Source organism: Anastrepha obliqua, chromosome 2 (genome assembly GCF_027943255.1).
Source record: "Anastrepha obliqua isolate idAnaObli1 chromosome 2, idAnaObli1_1.0, whole genome shotgun sequence".
Taxonomy (NCBI): Eukaryota; Metazoa; Arthropoda; class Insecta; order Diptera; family Tephritidae; genus Anastrepha; species Anastrepha obliqua.
This window is the reverse complement of record NC_072893.1, coordinates 131,500,154-131,519,349: the sequence shown is the minus strand read 5'-3', so window position 1 is coordinate 131,519,349 and position 19,196 is coordinate 131,500,154. Positions and strand designations below refer to the sequence as shown.

General features: G+C 40.1%; 1 protein-coding gene across 1 annotated transcript in view; it reads left to right on the top strand.

Annotated features, from left to right (window-relative positions):
* The window catches only part of LOC129238038 (homeobox protein vnd), a 52,896-nt gene extending 33,937 nt beyond the window's left edge, over positions 1–18,959 (top strand). Inside the window, exons 2-3 of the mRNA XM_054873074.1 lie at positions 3,411–4,105; positions 17,050–18,959. Of these exons, the coding sequence (XP_054729049.1) occupies positions 3,411–4,105; positions 17,050–17,966 (1,612 nt within the window). The 3' untranslated portion in view covers positions 17,967–18,959. The remainder of the gene's footprint in view (positions 1–3,410; positions 4,106–17,049) is intronic.
* Positions 18,960–19,196: the final 237 nt, after the last annotated feature.

The window sequence follows — 19,196 nt, the reverse complement described above, 5'->3', positions numbered from 1 at the left end:
CAATATTTGCTTTGCTCAAATTGGAGTTTCGCAAGACATCGGCGCAGGTTTGCGAGCAAAGTAACAACCTTGGCGGCCCAGTAAAATCAGTTGGCTAGACTGTGCAAGTCCGTCCGTCCGGCTTACTGTCTATTTGTGCGCATGAGTTGCTTTCCTAGGGAGGCTATATTAATTTCCCACGCCATTATAGGTTCCTAAGAATCTTTTGTGTGTCAACAACGCACACAAACCAACCGACACTTGCATAGCTCAACAGTTCAGAGGTCATCCAACATGCTGCTAGTATTTTGGGATCTCCCGCACTGCCAGACAGCCTGTCGCCATCGTTGTTGCTCAATTGTCTGCGAGAGGACATTGTCTACCTGTTAGCCGGCATCGCAGACTATTCTCTTTATTTCTTTGGTGCACTTCCCTTGTCGTCCTCTCTGCTCTCTGCCGGCCTAACAAGTTCTTTGCCGCTCGCACATACTGCTGCAGCACCTTAAACACTTTTCCACTTATTTCAGCAGGTTGTGTTGGTGTGTTTTGTGTACCTTATTGTTCATGCAGTTTTCGCCTTTTTGTTTGTTGGCCGATTGAGCTCATTTGTACGCACGCGCGCCTGTGCGCTACTCAACTTTTCGACTCACATGTGCTGCACACATGGCCAGGAATTCCCCAACCGCAGCTTAGTATTTATCGTACGAAGTTGGGAAATTCTCTCAAGGTGCAAGGTGCGCCTTAATGGCGTGCTAGATAATTATAAGGACCCTTCGGCTTCAGGTGAAGTAGAAACACTTCAGCGAGATTTTCGATATATTTTCCACTTTACAGGAGTGACCGCCAGCGGATTTTAATTGTTTTCGTTGCTTGTTTTTAGTGAGTGGTAGTGCTTGGAACGTATTTATGAATAAACTATTTCTACGAACACTTGCTGGCTTTGGACAAATCTGTACGTGTCTTTAGCGAGTTTGTCTCGGTACTTCCCGTGGGTATTGGAGTATTTATTTCACTGATATCTTGAACGGAGATTAAGATGGTTCGAAGTAATAAACGCACGAAAACGTGCTGGAATTTCCGGCTAGCGTTTCTTAAAAATATGTAATACCAAACAGACTTGTTGTAAACGGTCAATCAAGTGGAAGCCACGTTCTGTTGGCACTGGTGCATAATTGAACTGTGTTCAAGAAGCTGAGGAATGTAGGCTGAAACATTTAATAAATGACAAACTTTTCACCCAGGTACCCTTACTTTAGGAGGTGAGGAGGGAGTTTGATCGGTTGCATGCAAGACTGGTTTAATCCCACTTGCCACCATTTTTTTTGTAGTGGCTGGTACTAAACTTAGAGCTCTAATTTAAACAAGAGGCATAAGACTCCCCTTGCGACCTAAAATTTGTTTAAATTACTTTACTACAATTAAAAATATATAACTAATTTAGGGCAATCACTTGAACAAAAATCACGGCATTCAGGAATCTTCAGCAACACAAAAGGCCTTTGCATCCATTGGCTGCTTTCTTTGCAAAATTTGTAATACAAGAACCTACTTACTTACTTACTTACTTACGTAGCGCTACAACCGTATACCGAGTACCTTGACGTAGATCGGGCTTACTGGGCCGTCTTTGTTCATACGAGTAACATGGCCAAACCGGCGTTGCCGCTGTATATTTACGCGCTTAACTATGCCCCGTTACCTGCATAGCTCATGCAGCTCGCTGTTCCACCGTAGACGATACTCCTCACCGATATGGAGGGGGCCAGGAATCTACTACTAAACTTGAATCAGTCATTTAAACTGAAAATGAAACACACAATTTGGAGGCCGAAAGGTCCTCAGCTTAGTGTTTGATTTGAAGCGAGCTTTGGCCTACTTTCTGCTAACTATTTTTTGTATTTTCGTTCGCTAGATTAACAAAGTTTATAAGTGTGAACGTACTATTAAATTTCGGGAGCCCGTATAAACTAAAAAATTACCATTCAGATTCTTTAGAGGCAGGAAAGTTCTCAACCCGCACAGCTTTCAATGTAAATTTCATCTCACTTGGAGCCTAAAATTTTTTAAATACATTAGTTAGTTTAACAAAATTTATATACTGGTATCTGCGGTGAGAGAAATGTATCAGAGTTTACAGTATAAAATAAGGCACCCAGCGATATTAATGAATATTTCTCAAAGAGTGTCATTTGAAAATCGTGAATTTTTTATAAGCTTAAAAATCAGTCGGCATAGTGGAGCATTATAGAAGAGTAGAAGCTTGATAGTCATTAAAGCGCTTTTCAGGTCGCGCATACTTTTTTTTAGACCAAAAAGGCAATTAGTCGCTCAGAAAATATAATATTGTTTTTATGTTTGGATTCTGTGTGTATTAATAACATTCTTCTTCTTCTTAATTGGCCGCTTACACGATTTTGGCCGAGCTTAACAAAGTGCGCCAGTCGTTTCTTTCTCCTGCTAACCGGCGCCAATTGGACACACCAAGTGAAGCCAAGTCCTTCTCCACCTGATCTTTCCAACGCAGAGGAGGCCTTCCTCTTCGGACGACATGACCCAGCCAACGAAGCCGCTGTATCTTTATTCGCTGCGGTATGTCTATGTGGTTGTAAAGCTCATACAGCTCATCGTTCCATCGTCTGCGATATTCGCCATTGCCAACGTGCAAAGGTTCAAAAATCTTACGCAGAATCTTTCTCTCGAACACTCCAAGCGTCGCTTCATCGGATGTTGTCATCGTCCAAGCTTCTGCGCCATACGTTAGGACGGGCATGATGAGAGTCTTGTAGAGTGTTAGTTTTGTTCGACGAGAGAGGACTTTACTGCTCAATTGCCTACTTAGTCCAAAGTAGCACTTGTTGGCAAGAGAGATTCTACGTTGGATTTCAAGGCTGACATTGTTATCGGTGTTAATGCTGGTTCCTAAATAAACGAAGTCTTTTACAACCTCGAAATTATAACTGTCTAAAGTGATGTGGGTGCCGATACGCGAGTGCGCCGACTGTTTGTTTGAAGACAGGAGGTACTTCGTTTTGTCCTCGTTCACCACCAAACCCATTCGCTTTGCCTCTTTATCCAGTTTGGAGAAGGCAGAACTAACAGCGCGGTTGTTAAGGCCGATGATATCGATATGATCGGCATACGCCAACAATTGTACGCTCTTATAAAATAAATAAAGTTTAATAAATTTTATAAGAGTATTAATAGCATTAGTAGGCAAAATATTAGAATTAAAACTAGTGAAAGTGCGTTCTTTAAAAAACTTTCCAACAATCTATGTCAATATAAAGGATTTTTAACATTTAAGCTTTCAAGCACAGTCGTCTCCTTACGAACTGTCTCTCCACATATCTTAAACTTGCCTTTTACCCTATAATCTGTTAACTCCATATGCTAATTTGTTACTCATTCTTCCATTTTCTTCTTCTCCATAGTCTCTTCGACGCAAAGGTGCCCTCATCGCAACGCTCCTCCGGCTTTCACATATCGGATATACTCAACTTGGATGGAAGTGAACTGAAGAATGGCGTTGTGCCTTCACACGCCGCCGCCGCCGCCGCTGCTCATCACAGCGAAACTGATATTAATCACCACATACAGCAACAACATCAGCAGCAAAACTCCAGCCATCTAACACATCTTCATCCGCAGCACCATCACAACAACAATAACAACAATACGAGCATACACAACAACAATAACAATAGTAATAGTAATGGTGACGTACAAAGCGCCCATTTAACTCCGCCAGCCTCGGTGTTAAGTTGCGCGGGTCCCAATACACTAACAGTACCCAGTGATGATCAGAAAACGCAGCATTCCGCCGGTACCACACCCACCCCAGTAGCTGGTAGCGTAGTAAACGGCAACGATGGCAACGGTCAGCAATCTGCAACACATCATCCAACTGCAGCGGCAGTGGCGGCGAATGCCGCTTCTCAAGCCACTGCTCACCTCCTAGCTAGTCACCACAATGCTGTGGCTGCAGCGGCAGCTGCTGCAGCTGGTCAATATTTGCCAAAGAACTTCTCCACTTTCAGTGATGAATTGTCGTCGTATCATCAGATGACGCACACAGTGTTGGCGCATCCGGCGCGTAGCGCTTGGATTAAGGAAAATGAGCTTTATGGTGAGTAAAATGAAACTACTAGTTTTATCTTTTCTTATTTCGGAAGGTATAGGTTTGATGAGCAAGGCTTTTCTCATCCAACAACCGCGGCAAAAGGATTTATGCTGCAAACTTAATTTTGAACCTTGATGAAAGTACTAAATTTAATATTCTAGAACTTTACAGTCTTCCAAGTGGTTTTGCACACCACAGCAATTTAACATACAACATATCCAACCTATCGAGCCCCTTGCCCTCGGTTAAGTCAGACTGAGACATATACCGGTAATTCCGCCAGTGCGTCTGTACCCTCATTGTAAAACCAAATAGCTTAGTCTTACTCTGCTACTGAAAATTGTTCGTAGAGTCGACGGTAACTAAATTTGTTATCCCCCCTTCCAAAGTGCGCGACAATCGGAGTGTAAGTGAATGCATCTTAGCGACGGTTCGGAACAGTTGCACTCTGATTCTCAGACAATTCTGCAGCAAAGATTTTTTCAACTACTCCAAAACTTGGGTCAATAGCGGATTAGTTATCTTAAGAAATCTTAGTTCATTCAATGAATCATTTTCTCCCATCGCTCATCTACCATTCCATTGCCTTCATCTGCTCCGACAATCATTCAAGAGGAAAAGCAAACCGTTCTGTGATCACGCTGAAGAATTCGCCGAAACTCAAGGGCTTAGAGAAAAACTCGATTTTTTAGCTTTAAATTTGAGAAATCTTTTTCACTCTGTATATACTTTCATCAGTGTCTCCTTAGAAGCGATAATTAAAGGTTATTTAGCACACGTAAATCCCGATTGCCTTGGCAACATAATCACACTTTTTTCGAATGACTTAATAACTGCAAAACGTCACAGGGGGAATGCGTTAAAATAATTCGTACATTAAGACAGCTGCGGAATTTCTCAAAACATTGAAAAGGAGCACCTTTGTATAGACCAGTATTCAACGGAATTGGGTGACAATTTAGTGAAACAAAAACTTAAAAAGGGCTTAGTGAGCAAAAAAATATAGAAGCCTCGAGTGGCGAGCATTTAAAAATATATGCCTAATCCTGAAGTGTAAAATAGCAAAACAAAAAACACAACAAAACACGAAAATACGAAAAGACGACGTTCACGAAGGTAGTAAACAAATATGATTAGACAAATTTGTATACGGAAATTTGAAAAGTAATTTGGAAAGTAGTAAGCAAAAGCCAAAAACAAAAAAGGCAGATGCCACTGAGGCTACGAGGGTGCACTGCATATTTGCTAACATAATTTGCGACACACGAAGGCAGGATACTCGCAATGCTCATATGTACGAGTACACCCAGTATGTGATATGTGCATTGTCAGTACACACCCATACACGCATACCCATGCACATGAATGGCTGCGTATTGACGTTGAACATCTGCCTCTTGTTAAGATTGCAATGTATCGATATGGTGTTAAATAAAAATAACTTTTTAACTTACAATTAATGACAAGCACAAACCTACCAAGCCAGTCGAGAGCCAACAACCAACCGGCGAGGAATCAACCAACAAAACAGCACCAACACTTACCCATAAAATATTGCACGTAGGGGAAATGGACACTATGGAGTGTATGCGAAATGTAGCTAATTGTATTTGATGGCATACTTGTTGTTGTTGGTTTGTATAACACTCACCGGTGGTGGTGATGGTGGTTGGTTGTACGCTGAGCAAACACAACCAAAGGTTAACATGGAAAATTTGTCGGCAATTTTACGGCTACGCATTGTAGTCTTCAAAAATACGGTTTTTGGGAACACTTCTCTCCTCACCCAGCCAAACGATATGAAAATGCACAGAATTGCTTGTAGATGAAATTAATATACAAGCCAAAGTCGAAACGAGTACGCGCCCGTTGAGATGATGGTGAACCGGCAGTTTACTGCGTTTGATGTTTGGTTGTCGAACTTTGGCTATGGAAGCTTTCGATTTGAGTGTTGTCGTAGATGGCTTAGGGACGAGCTACAATTGAAAGTGCACATGCCTATGTAAATATAATTGTAGGAAACTAACTGTCACAGAGAAAACTATATAAATAACGCTGCCGAAGATATCGCGGCTTAAAATAGAAAAGAGCCCGCACGAGATCGCTCGCCACATAACAGTCCAACTCTTTCATAGGCTTCAACTCGACTTTGCAGACCAAAAATAAGAGAATACGCAAGTAGACAAATTGAAGTGGAATTTTGAGGGCAGTTTTGTCATGACTTCATTTTAGACAAAAAATGTGAAAATGGTGAACTCTTGTAAACAAAAATTAAAACTTAGGTTCGGTTAAATAAATTATTTTGTGCCATGAGCCACATAATTTTAGATGATATGAGAGAGAACGTAGTGGAGAATGTCAAAATAGCGAACTTTTGTAAACAAAAATAAAAATTTGATTTTTTTGCGACTTAATTTTCGATAAGATGCGAGTGGAATGCAAAAAATGGAACTTTTAAAACAAGAATTAGAAGTTAGGTTAGTTTAATGAGATTAATTTTGTCGAGAGTTGTAGTTTTAGATGAAATGTGAAAGGAAATTGAGTGAAATGTTCCAAAATACTTTGTCAAATTTTTCGAATACAAAAAAAAAATAACAAAACTTTACGTTAATTCAACCACTGATTCTGTCATATTCGCTAAGAGCCAAGTGGCGGTACTGCCAATGCGCCACCATCTCTCACAGGATATGGAGTCCATTTTTCGCTCTACTACTCTCAAATTGCAGATGTTCTAAAAACTTCACTTTAGAGAACAAAAGGTTTTGAAACCGAAAAATTGAAGAGTAAGAGCGGAAAAATCCATGTTTTAGAAAAAAGTTGAAATGACCAGAAAACGTCCATTAATATTGGTGAATACACGTTTTAAGTCTCACTCAGAGCTTCAATATTGTTTACCCACATAAAAAGTACATCTTAGGGAATTCCGAGAGTGTAGCAGTCGATATTTAGACTATCATTATTATACCCTCTTCCCCTTCCTCAGCCATACACTCTTTTCATAAAATAATAGCATCAATTAAATACGCAAACCTCCTCCAGTTTTCACAATCCTATCAATCTTCATATACATATGCAGAGTAGAGAATGCATACGCACGCACACACAAACACGTTCTGCATACTTCCGACTACCTGAGTTAACTCTGCGGCATGAGCCGAATGAGCGCTTTACTCATTCATCATTTTTTACAGAACAAAAGTAAGCAGAACAACAACAAAAGTGCATAAAAGGCGTCAACTATCGCACTGTGAACAAACCACATACACACATGCACGCGTTCTCATTCACACTTTACAAGCCAAACGCTACTCGCCTCCTTGTCGCTCACCCTACCAGCAAGAAATTTCCTCAATGGTTACAGTGATTTTTTGATTTTTTGTTTTCCTTTTTCTTTTGAATTTTCAATAACTCAACGGGCAACAAAGACTCAACAGCGCTATTCTGCCCATTCACTTCCTACTTCCAGCGCTTCCGTTGTTCGTCAGTTATCTTTCCACCAACTTTCCTATCTAACGCATTCTTTAGTGACTTCCCTACGAAATGGCCGTCGGTCGGCCGCTAAAATTGCTTCCATATGCCCGATATAAAGCCGAGTATAGTTCGAGATCCCCTCTACTGCCTGAAATCGGAAAACTAAATACTATTAAACGTCGCTTGTCCGCCCTTTGTCACCTTCAATTGGTTTTTGTGTGAAAAGTTAAAACCTCAAATGAAGGTGTGATCTAATCCATGTGACATCCTTCCGGTTTGCCTTGGTATTGTTCTATCATTGTAGCAATATGAGATTGCTCTTGGGCGAATAGTGAGAATAACTCTGAAATGAAAAGAAGAAGAAAAAAAACAAAAAAAGAAATGATTGTAAATTTTTGATGTACGACAATTTATTTCCGCCCAAATTAGGAAAATTGACGGCTACGCTGTTTGTTTGCCCTCCCATGGTGCCTTGTTTAGAAGCTAATAAATTAAGGTATTTTGTAGAGTTGCCGCCCAGGATATGTAACAGAGAGCGAGAGCAGAGAGTACAGGCCAGGCTTATTACGAATAGGGGAATTGCATTGCAATAGGAAAACAATAACAAAAGGATGTTGCAATTGAATAGCTAGAAAGACAAATTGGATTTTTAATAGCTGATGGGCATTAGAACATTACCAGGAGGAACAAAAGGCAGTGAGAATGCGTAGAAACTAAAAAATATTAAGCGGTGAGGAAACTGGGAAAGCAGAAATATTGCAGTCAGAAATATTAAACACCAAGAAAGCAAAACCATCGAGTAAATTCATTGTGGTATACTAAAATACAAGTATTTTGCGGTCAAGCAAACTAACGAGCAGGCAATGGCAAGCATCCGAAAGTGTTTCTGAAATGAAAAAGCTTCTCATAAAAAACCATCCGCCGTTCAGAGACGGCATACAAATTTAGTTCGTTTCATTTGTGGAAAAATATCAAGGCACGCACCACAAATATGAGGAGGAGCTCGGCCAAATACCCAATAAAGGATGTATATATAAATAATTGCCACGCACACCCTTTCCTAGAAAGAACGGATCCAGCCTCATATTTAATCTTAAGCGTTTCTTGACTTACCCATTCACCACAGGTGGTTAAATCTCTGAAGGTGCACAGCTAACACATACGAATTTCTTTCAGTTAGTCAAAGCATCTCAAACCATTATAAAATCCATAGGTGGGCACTTTGCAGTAACAGTGAAAATGCAGTAAATATAATATTTTACTGATATTGCAATTTAATTTTCATTACCAGTAAACTTTTACTGATTACTGAAAAAAATTTGCAGTAAAAATATTTTTTTACTGATTACTGAAAAAAATTGCAGTAAAAATATTTTTTTACTGATTACTGAAAAAAAATTGCAGTAAAAATATTTTTTTACTGATTACGGAAAAAAACTGCAGTAAAAATATTTTTTTACTGATTACTGAAAAAAAAATTGCAGTAAAATATTTTTTTACTGATTACTGAAAAAAATTGCAGTAAAAATATTTTTTTACTGATTACTGAAAAAAAATTGCAGTAAAAATATTTTTTTACTGATTACTGAAAAAAATTGCAGTAAAAATACTGTTAACATAATTTGATTTGCTATTAGCTATTAGCCTTTCTTAACACAAGCATTTCAAAATTTGCATCGCTGAGTTTTTGCCTTCTACAGGTGCAGATGACGGTAATGGGGTATTATATTTTAAAAATACGTTTTTAATAGCCTGATATTTATTTAGGCAACTTGTTGTTTCTTCTCGTTCGGCCAGGTATAAGAGCGTTTCTTGAAGATAATTTTCCAGTCAGTGGAACCACATTGTATGCTAATTTCTATTTAAGTAAATATATTCATAAAACAAATATTTAATTGAAAACCAAGTGTAAAAGGTTTACCATTACTTTCATCCCCGAAGTCAAACAATGTTTTTTGAGGTGGTTGAGTGGTAGAGGTAGGTACGAGTTTTGGCACAGGCTACTTTTCCATACTTGACCACTCTTTCTATGTTGTATAGATATGTGTAGCGTGCAATAAATATTTATTGGCCTGTTTTTTTCTTCGCATCTTCATCCAATTCTTTTGTTTGGATTGTACGACAGTTACAGTTATGGGGTTATTATTTTGTTATTTAGGAAAATAAGAGAAACCAAAAAAAAGAAGGAATTATTGAGTACATAAATGATTGAATTTCGTGATGAGAGTGTATTACATTTTGACTTCCCATAAACAGTAAATATTATACTGATAATGCAAATCAAATTATATTATCAGTAATTTTACTGCAATTTTTTTCAGTAATCAGTAAAAAAATATTTTTACGGCAATTTTTTTCAGTAATCAGTAAAAAAATATTTTTACTGCAATTTTTTTCAGTAATCAGTAAAAAAATATTTTTACTGCAATTTTTTTCAGTAATCAGTAAAAGTTTACTGGTTGGTTGGTTGGTTGGTTAAAGTGGTGATTCTTCCAGAATCCATCTAGCGCTTCCGCGCCATTTTGTTTCCACATCCTCGTTGCCAACTTGTTTAACGGTTTTTTACAGCATAACTATATCCAGTCTGTGCGGTTAAGGAACCTTATTAGGTTGTTGACGTCTAAGCCAGATAGTTGTTCGAGATTCTCGAACAGCGGTTGGCCCAGGGTTAACATTCTGTCCTTCCATAGGGCAGGGCATTCACAGAGGAAATGGAAGATTGTCTCCTTTTTCTCCGGTTGCTTACAACTGTGACAGTATGTATTGTGAGGGATACCCATTTTGGCTGCTTGTTCTCCGATAGACCAAAAGCCAGTTATGACTGCCGTTAGTCTCCAGGCGTCCCGTCGTTTCATTCTTATTAATGCCGACGATTGCTTGAGGTTGTAGATAGGCCATAACGTTCTGCTAATTTTGCATTTCGTCTGGACTTTCCACCTACAGTCAGCGATTCGGAGGTGTTTTTGGGAAATTGTGCTCTTGACTGCACCTAATGGTGTGAGTACCGATTCTGCAAGAGCGTTATTCATGGCAGATCCCCCTCTTGCCAGTTCATCTGCTTTTTCGTTACCTTCAATGTTCCGATGTCCCGGGACCCAGATTAAGGTATCTTTATGGTTTTCACTCAAGATGGTGAGGCTATTCCTACTTTGTTCCACCACTTTGGAGGTTGTTGTGGCCGAACCCAGTGCCTGGATTGCAGCTTGGCTATCCGAGAGAATAGCGATATTACCCTTAAAAGAGAAATCTGCGATTAGTAGCCTACAAGCTTCCCCAATCGTCAGTACTTCCGCCTGGAAGACACTGCTGGTATTAGGGAGACGCACAGATTTCTCAATTTTAAGTCTGTGAGAATATATACCAGCTCCAACACCGCAGCCCATTTTACTTCCATCCGTATAGACTGTAGTGTCGAAGTTGTTTAGAGAGAATCCCTTATTCCATTCTTCCTTAGTTGGAAAGAGAGTGGCAAAATTCCTATTGAAAGTTAGCGTCGGGACGATGTAGTCAGTTCTCACCGAGATTAACTGAGTTTGTCGCAATAATAGACTAGCATGACCATAAGTTTTTTCTCTCCAGCGACCCGCTTCGTTTAACCTAAATGCACTCATGGTTGCCGTCTTCTTAATATGTAGGCCTATTGGAATTGCTTAGGTTGAAGACCCCATCTTCTTCCAAGCATACGTTTACAGGCATATAAAGCAATTTCTGCCTTCCTTACCCGTTCTTCAACATTTAATTTCCAGCTTAGTTTGGAGTCCAGAATTACCCCTAAGTACTTTGCGCTGGGTGATAGTGAGAGAATTTGTCCGTTAATATTTGGTAGGGTAAAAGGTGGTACCTTATATCTGGTGGTGAAAAGCATAAGCTCTGTTTTACGTGGGTTTAAACCTAGGCCACAGCCTGTGGCACAAGAGTTAAGCTCGCCTAATCCCCTTGGGTGATCCCACTGATCAGCGTACGCCACCGCTTTTACCCCACCTCTATTAAGTTTTATTAAGACTTTGCTAATAACGCATAACTAGAGAAGTGGAGACATTACTCCCCCCTGTGGGGTGCCTCTGTGGACCTTCTTGGTTATACTGATATTACCCATATTAGCTTTGATGATTCTGGTTTCTAGCTTAGAGATGACCCAATTACTGATGCAATTGTCCACCTCTAAGTCTATCAACGCCCGTTGGATCGCATCTGTACTAACATTGTTAAAGGCGCCTTCTATATCCAAGAATGCCGCCATGGTATAATGTTTGTTCTCTAGAGAGCCCTCTATTGTTCGGATTACCTCGTGAAGCGCTGTCTCCGTAGATTTGCCTTTAAGGTACGCATGTTGTGCAGTAGATATACCAGAGCTCTCCAAAGAGCTTCTAAGATATATATCCAAAAGTCTTTCAAATGTTTTTAACAGGAAAGACGAAAGACTGATTGGCCTATAGTCCTTCGCTGATTCATGTCCCCTCCTGCCTATTTTTGGAAGGAAGACGACCTTGACTAGTTTCCAACTATCTGGAATATGACCTAGGTTTAAACACGCTTTAAAAATTTCCTCTAGCCATGGTAGGATACAGTCCAAGGTTTCCTGTAACATCTTTGGGATGATCCCATCTGGCCCCGGAGATTTAAAAGGTGAAAAAGATTTAATTGCCCATGCAACTTTCTCCTTTGTAATTATTTCTTTTGCAAGGTGCTGTGGATTATATTGGCTCCGCCTGATACTTCCGCTCCCACTTTCGTGGACGCTGCACCCCGGGAAATGCGTGTTTAGCAGAAGTTCTAGCGATTCCTCTGTCGTAGCTGTCCCAGTACCATCAGGCTTCTTGACCCAAGAAGCCATTGAATGATCTTTGGACAGAACACGGCTAAACCTGGCAGAATCCCTGGTGGATTCGATTGACGAACAGAATTCGCTCCAGCTCTCTTTCTTGGCGGCCCTAATTGCCTTCTTGTACTGTCTCCGACTGTCTTTGTACAATTGCCAATTTCCTGTCGAGTAGCTGAGGTTAAACGTTGATCTAGATTTTTCCCTTAGTTTTGAGAGCTCACTGCTCCACCAAGGGGAATGGGATTTTTTACTAAATTTTATGGGGCAGGACATTTTGTAGGCCCTACTAAATGCCTTCTCCAGTGTTGTGACCCTACTCTCAAGGTTTTCGGTGAGAGTGATTTTGTGGATGGGAATCTCTCCTATCCTTTTATTGACTATGTTTCTGAACCTTTTCCAGTTGGTTCTTAGTGGATTTCTATACGGTAAGGGCGGATCAACATTAAGATCCAGATCGTACAGGATCCAGCTGTGATCCGAAAAAGACCTTTTGTTAGAGACCCTCCAATTGTCTAACCTTACTTAGCTGTTTTCAGACATTAGGGTAACATCGATCACTTCCTCCCATCCCCTGAAGTACTCCGTACTTGGAAAGGTGAAAGTGGGAGTGTTACCCCTGTTACATACCGACAAGTTAGTGTTAATTATGAAATCATAAAGAGACTCACCTCGGTCGTTTGTTTCGGAGCTTCCCCATAGAGCATGCCTTGCATTGGCATCGCATCCGAGAAAGAGGGTTTTGTTCGGGTTTTCCTGCACAAGTTTACAAACCTCCTTAGGCGGTGCTGGTCTTTCATGTGCCATGTATATAGAGGCAAGCGTAATTCTGACTCCGTCAGTGGCTTCCACCTCAACAGTTGTCACATCCTGTGAACTATACAATGGAATTAAAAATGTGTTTAAATGTTTTTTAGCTACAATACATGTTCTGGGATGACCTTCTATCCGTTTATAGTAGATATTGTAGGTTTTCCCAGTGAACCCTTTCACCTCGGTGCTCCGCACCCAGGGTTCCTGAATTAGTGCGATGTCCACGTCCTCCTCCACCAGGAGAACGGTTAGGTTGTCCGTTGCACACCGTGAATGCTGCAGATTGATTTGGACAACCTTTAAACCCATGTTTACTGGTTTCCTTTTTCGGACTCGGTGTCATCTAGCTGCATCCCAGTCAGCAGTTCGTTGGCACCATCGACCTCATCCTGCTCCTCTTCCGGGTTTGCAGAACGGAATATCTTCAGCTGGGTCTTCCTGATCCCAAACTGAAGTTTGTTTCCCACTTTCTCCAGTGGTTCCAGACTCTCTTCTGTAATTAGAAGGAGGAATGAGCTGCTGTGCCTTTGCGGAGCCTCCGCTTTGATGATCGACCAATCAGTCATCGGCACCGAGCGATTATGCGCCTGAAGGTAGGGGACTAGTTGATTGGCATCAAACTCCATGTTTGGTACCCAGATGCGAGCCTTCGGCCTTCGTGGAATCTTGCTAGCCGGAATTAGCTTGAGTTTCAAGCCTTCACAGCTGTTCAGGATTTTACCAATCACGTTTGTCAAGAAATGCAGTGAGAATTGGTCATCGCATTTAATGACACGGTAGCCGCGGACTACCTCCACCGAGTCGAAACCTGGTGTTTGGCCCTCCGGGTTCGCCATGACATGGTCAACGACTATGCGAGACAACCGTGCCTCAATCTCTGACCATTTGTCAAGCACTGGTTTTCCGCGGTTAGAGGTTTCGTCTACCAATGCCATTTGGAGATGGTCCCGTGCCACCTCACTAAATCGCTTGATAGATTTGGAGGCAACTGCACCCTGATCCGATATCTTGTGCTTCTTTGTTGCCTTCCCAGTTTCGTCATTCGAGCGGTTTCGTTTTTGGCATCTGTCCTGTTGGCGGCTTGGAATGGCAAGTATTCATCAACCACCTTTTGACATCTTGCCTTGTCGGTCTCATCTTTGGGATGAACTTTACCTTCGGTCTCGTTTTTCCGAATCCTGCCAAGGATAGCGAGAGACCTCTGGTAAAGTTTATACCTCGAAGGACCTTTATGCCACGCTTTTGCCCCATGGCTTTAGCGGATGTTGTTGGTGGATTTATAGTTGTTGGCGTACTGTGGCACACAGCTTTGCCCTCAACTGTTTCTTGGCTGGAGGCCAAGAGCTCATCCTCTGAGGGTGACCCCGTCATCCTCAGTTCGTCCTTGCTCGTACGTCTTGTCCAATTGTCTGACTGTTTTTTAAGTGCGTCCGTCACTTCCTCCTGTCTGTCTGTTTGCTTGTCCTGTAGGTCTGTCCGCATATTTGGTTTTTTATCAGTCCGTGCTGTCGATGCGTCAGTATGTTTTCCCGTCATTTTGTCCGTTTGTTCCGTGTTTGTTTTCCCGTCATCCGAATTTTTAAGTGTTTTTTTTTTCATTTCAACTGGTTCGTACGGTCGCCTGCCCCGCCGAGGGAACTGCGCATGTCGCCATGCGCGGTGACCAAAGAGGATAGTGGGGAAATATCCGGTCGACCATGGCAGCGCCCCATACCATGCCAAGGCCACCGTTACAACCTGAGGCGGCCTGATATCAGGAGGGCTCCGTACGAAGACGGCCTTATTTAGTCCCCCGACTGCCAAACCCACCCAATAGGCACGGGTCGCATCACACCTTGGGTTGAGGGAGTTTTTTTAACGAAGTTTACGTCTTCGACCTGTGTGGTTCGCGGGAGACCTACTCTCCTACCTTCCATATCTGGGAGGCGTTCCCCTATCCACCACCTGGGGACGCGCCCTATAGGGATAACAGGTTCCCCCAAGGGAGTTTACTGGTAATGCAAATTAAACTTCATTATCAGTAAAATTTTACTGATTACTGCTATTTGTAATGCAGTAAATTTATAATGCAGTGTGCCCCCTTTGATAAAAGCTCACTAGAAGTTTGCTCTGCTTCATCGTATAAAATCAGTATCATCTTCATGATCTGCTTCTCCGCCCTTCCTCCGAAGAAAAGGTAGAAGGTAGTAGAGGCAGTTGAAAACTCCATTCCGAATTCGTTGGGAACTTGTAAGAGATCTAGTTAAGGAAGTAAAATTAAGCTGAGGCCGCACCAATTTTTGTTTTTAAATTGATTACTAGGTAATAGCATAGGTGGGCAGTTTGCAGTAACAGTGAAAATGCAGTAAATATAATATTTTACTGATATTGCAATTTAATTTTCATTACCAGTAAACTTTTACTGATTACTGAAAAAAATTTGCAGTAAAAATATTTTTTTACTGATTACTGAAAAAAATTGCAGTAAAAATATTTCTTTACTGATAATTAAAAAAAAATTGCAGTAAAAATATTTTTTTACTGATTACTGAAAAAATTGCAGTAAAAATATTTTTTTACTGATTACTGAAAAAAATTGCAGTAAAAATATTTTTTTACTGATTACTGAAAAAAAATTGCAGTAAAAATATTTTTTTACTGATTACTGAAAAAAATTGCAGTAAAAATACTGTTAACATAATTTGATTTGCTATTAGCATTAGCCTTTCTTAACACAAGCATTTCAAAATTTGCATCGCTGAGTTTTTGCCTTCTACAGGTGCAGATGACGGTAATGGGGTATTATATTTTAAAAATACGTTTTTAATAGCCTGATATTTATTTAGGCAACTTGTTGTTTCTTCTCGTTCGGCCAGATATAAGAGCGTTTCTTGAAGATAATTTTCCAGTCAGTGGAACCACATTGTATGCTAATATCTATTTAAGTAAATATATTCATAAAACAAATATTTAATTGAAAACCAAGTGTAAAAAGTTTACCATTACTTTCATCCCCGAAGTCAAACAATGTTTTTTGAGGTGGTTGAGGTAGAATACGAGTTTTGGCACAGGCTACTTTTCCATACTTGACCACTCTTTCTATGTTGTATAGATATGTGTAGCGTGCAATAAATATTTATTGGCCTGTTTTTTTCTTCGCATCTTCATCCAATTCTTTTGTTTGGATTGTACGACAGTTACAGTTATGGGGTTATTAATATATTTTGTTATTTATATTAGGAAAATAAGAGAAACCAAAAAAAAGAAAGAATTATTGAGTACATAAATGATTGAATTTCGTAATGAGAGTGTATTACACTTTGACTTCCCATAAACAGTAAATATTATACTGATAATGCAAATCAAATTATATTATCAGTAATTTTACTGCAATTTTTTTCAGTAATCAGTAAAAAAATATTTTTACGGCAATTTTTTTCAGTAATCAGTAAAAAAATATTTTTACTGCAATTTTTTTCAGTAATCAGTAAAAAAATATTTTTACTGCAATTTTTTTCAGTAATCAGTAAAAAAATATTTTTACTGCAAATTTTTTTCAGTAATCTGTAATAGTTTACTGGTAATGCAAATTAAACTTCATTATCAGTAAAATTTTACTGATTAATGCTATTTGTAATGGAGTAAATTTATAATGCAGTGTGCCCACCTATGAGTAATAGATACCTTCAGTAAAGGAAATCACCTATTAGTAAACCCAAAAGCTTTTTCGGAATTCAACTGATAATGGTAACCAATAACTGTATTTAAAAAAACAAAAATCTCACTTTTATTTAATTTTGTCCCCTCCCGTCTACACCCAGAGTTTTTATCTTAATCAACGTTTTCTTCTTCTTATATCTCTCCGCAGGCATACAACAGCCAGCCAGTCCTGACAGCACTTCGCCACACACCTCAGAGGTTTCCTACACCTACATCGGCTCCAATTGTCAAACCTCTCCAGCGCTTTCCGCTGACTACAAGACCTACAGCCGGTCCGCCGAAAGCGATGCGCTCTCCGTCGGCGATGCTAATTCGTTGCATATGCAAACACATACCGGCTCAGCTCCTCACCAGCAACTACACACGCTCCATCAACAACTTAACAAAACCATGCCAGGCAGTGCCGGTGGCAGCGTTGGTGGTGGCGGCACCGGTGCGGACAACACCAGCGCCGGCGGCTCCTCCTCCAATCCGCACGACGACACCCTCATCGAAGACGGCATCGAAGAAGAGATCATGGACGATGAGAATGACGAAGAGAATGGCGGCAATGGCTCCACCAATGGGCCCGACGGTATGCCGAGTAAGAAACGCAAACGGCGCGTACTCTTTACCAAGGCACAGACTTACGAACTGGAACGACGTTTTCGCCAACAGCGCTACCTATCGGCGCCAGAACGTGAACATCTCGCCAGCCTAATACGTTTGACGCCGACGCAAGTGAAGATCTGGTTCCAGAATCATCGCTACAAGACCAAACGTGCACAAAATGAAAAGGGCGTTTACGAGCACCACCCCGCCATGCATCCACATCACGCGGCCGCTTTACCCTCACCACGCCGCGTAGCGGTGCCAGTTTTGGTGCGTAACGGCAAACCCTGCTTAGCGGATGGCACAAAGCTACCGCAGGACTGCATGACACAGCAAATGCAGAACGCAGCAGCGGCGCATCATTTGGTGCTGCACGCGAATGGCGCAGCGGCGTACCAGCATGCGGCAGCAGCGGCGGCAGCAGGACTGCACGCAGCGCATGCGCATCCACATCAACGACCCTGGTGGCCCTAATATTGTTCAGGTCTAATGGATAGGATGTGGCGAAGTGGCGCTGGAACCAATGCAGTGTGAATGGAGACTGAGTGGAGGTGTTGAGATTTGTTGCAAAATGTGTGACAGCAACAACAATAACATAAGCATGTTGGGTGATAAAGCTTGAGCGGTAAACCATATTAGCTGGAATACTAGTTTATACATTTTTTTCGACGCAGCTGGTGCTTTTGGTGGCGCTACTCGAATATTGGACAATAATTTCAGAAGGCCAGAAAATAATGGAACAACAATAAAAAGCAAACGCTAAATAAAAAGTTTAAAAGAGTAGGAAATAAATATATGTATGTATGTAGCAAAAGTTTTTTCTTGGTGCAATAAAACTTTGAGAAAAACAAAATTAATTGTTAAAGAAAATTTGAAAAAATCCACAGAAATTACGTAAGCGCCATTTAGCACGGAAATGTAAATATTGAAAAGATATGTAAATATTATTGAAAGTAATTTTCTTATGCCAGAAAGTTGTCAATATCTTCAATTGATGTTCTATTATTGCAGGGAAAAAGTTGTAAATATTTCTACTAACAGAAGACAAGAAATTTCAAAATTCTCGATCTTTTTAAATGTTTTTCACTTCTCTAAATCTTTTAATTTTTTCGTGAGTAAAAATCACACAGAACTTCACATCGTCAAACTGTTACTTTTTCTTCCTAACAACGCAACACAAGTCACTCAAAACTTAAGAGAATATTTTTAAGAAAAAAGTATACCATAAACGTAGTTTAAAAAATAAAATTAAGTGAAATTTAAATAAATTCAAATACAAAGAGCACAGGAAATTAAAAATAGAATAAAATTTGCAATAAAATTACAAATAAAGTTTTTCCAAAAAATGTCTTGAAAATTCCTTAAAAATTTTCTCAAGTTCTCTCTGCCATGCAAAACTCTTTTAAAATTTAAAAGAATTCGAGAATCTAAAAGCCCCGATTTTTTTTTAATTTCTACCCAAATTTGTAGTAGGATAATTTTCTAAATGTTAGATAACCGGACACGAAATATAAACGATAATATTTAAACAAAAACTGTAATAATTATATATCTACCTTCTGTGTAAAGTTGTAAATTTTAATGTTAGTAAATTACAAAATAAAAACAAATTTATTGGTAAATGATAAAAATTGTAGTTTTTACAAACATAGACAAAAAGACGTAAACCGGAGGTGAAGCAAACATTTTTCAGTGGTAATAAAT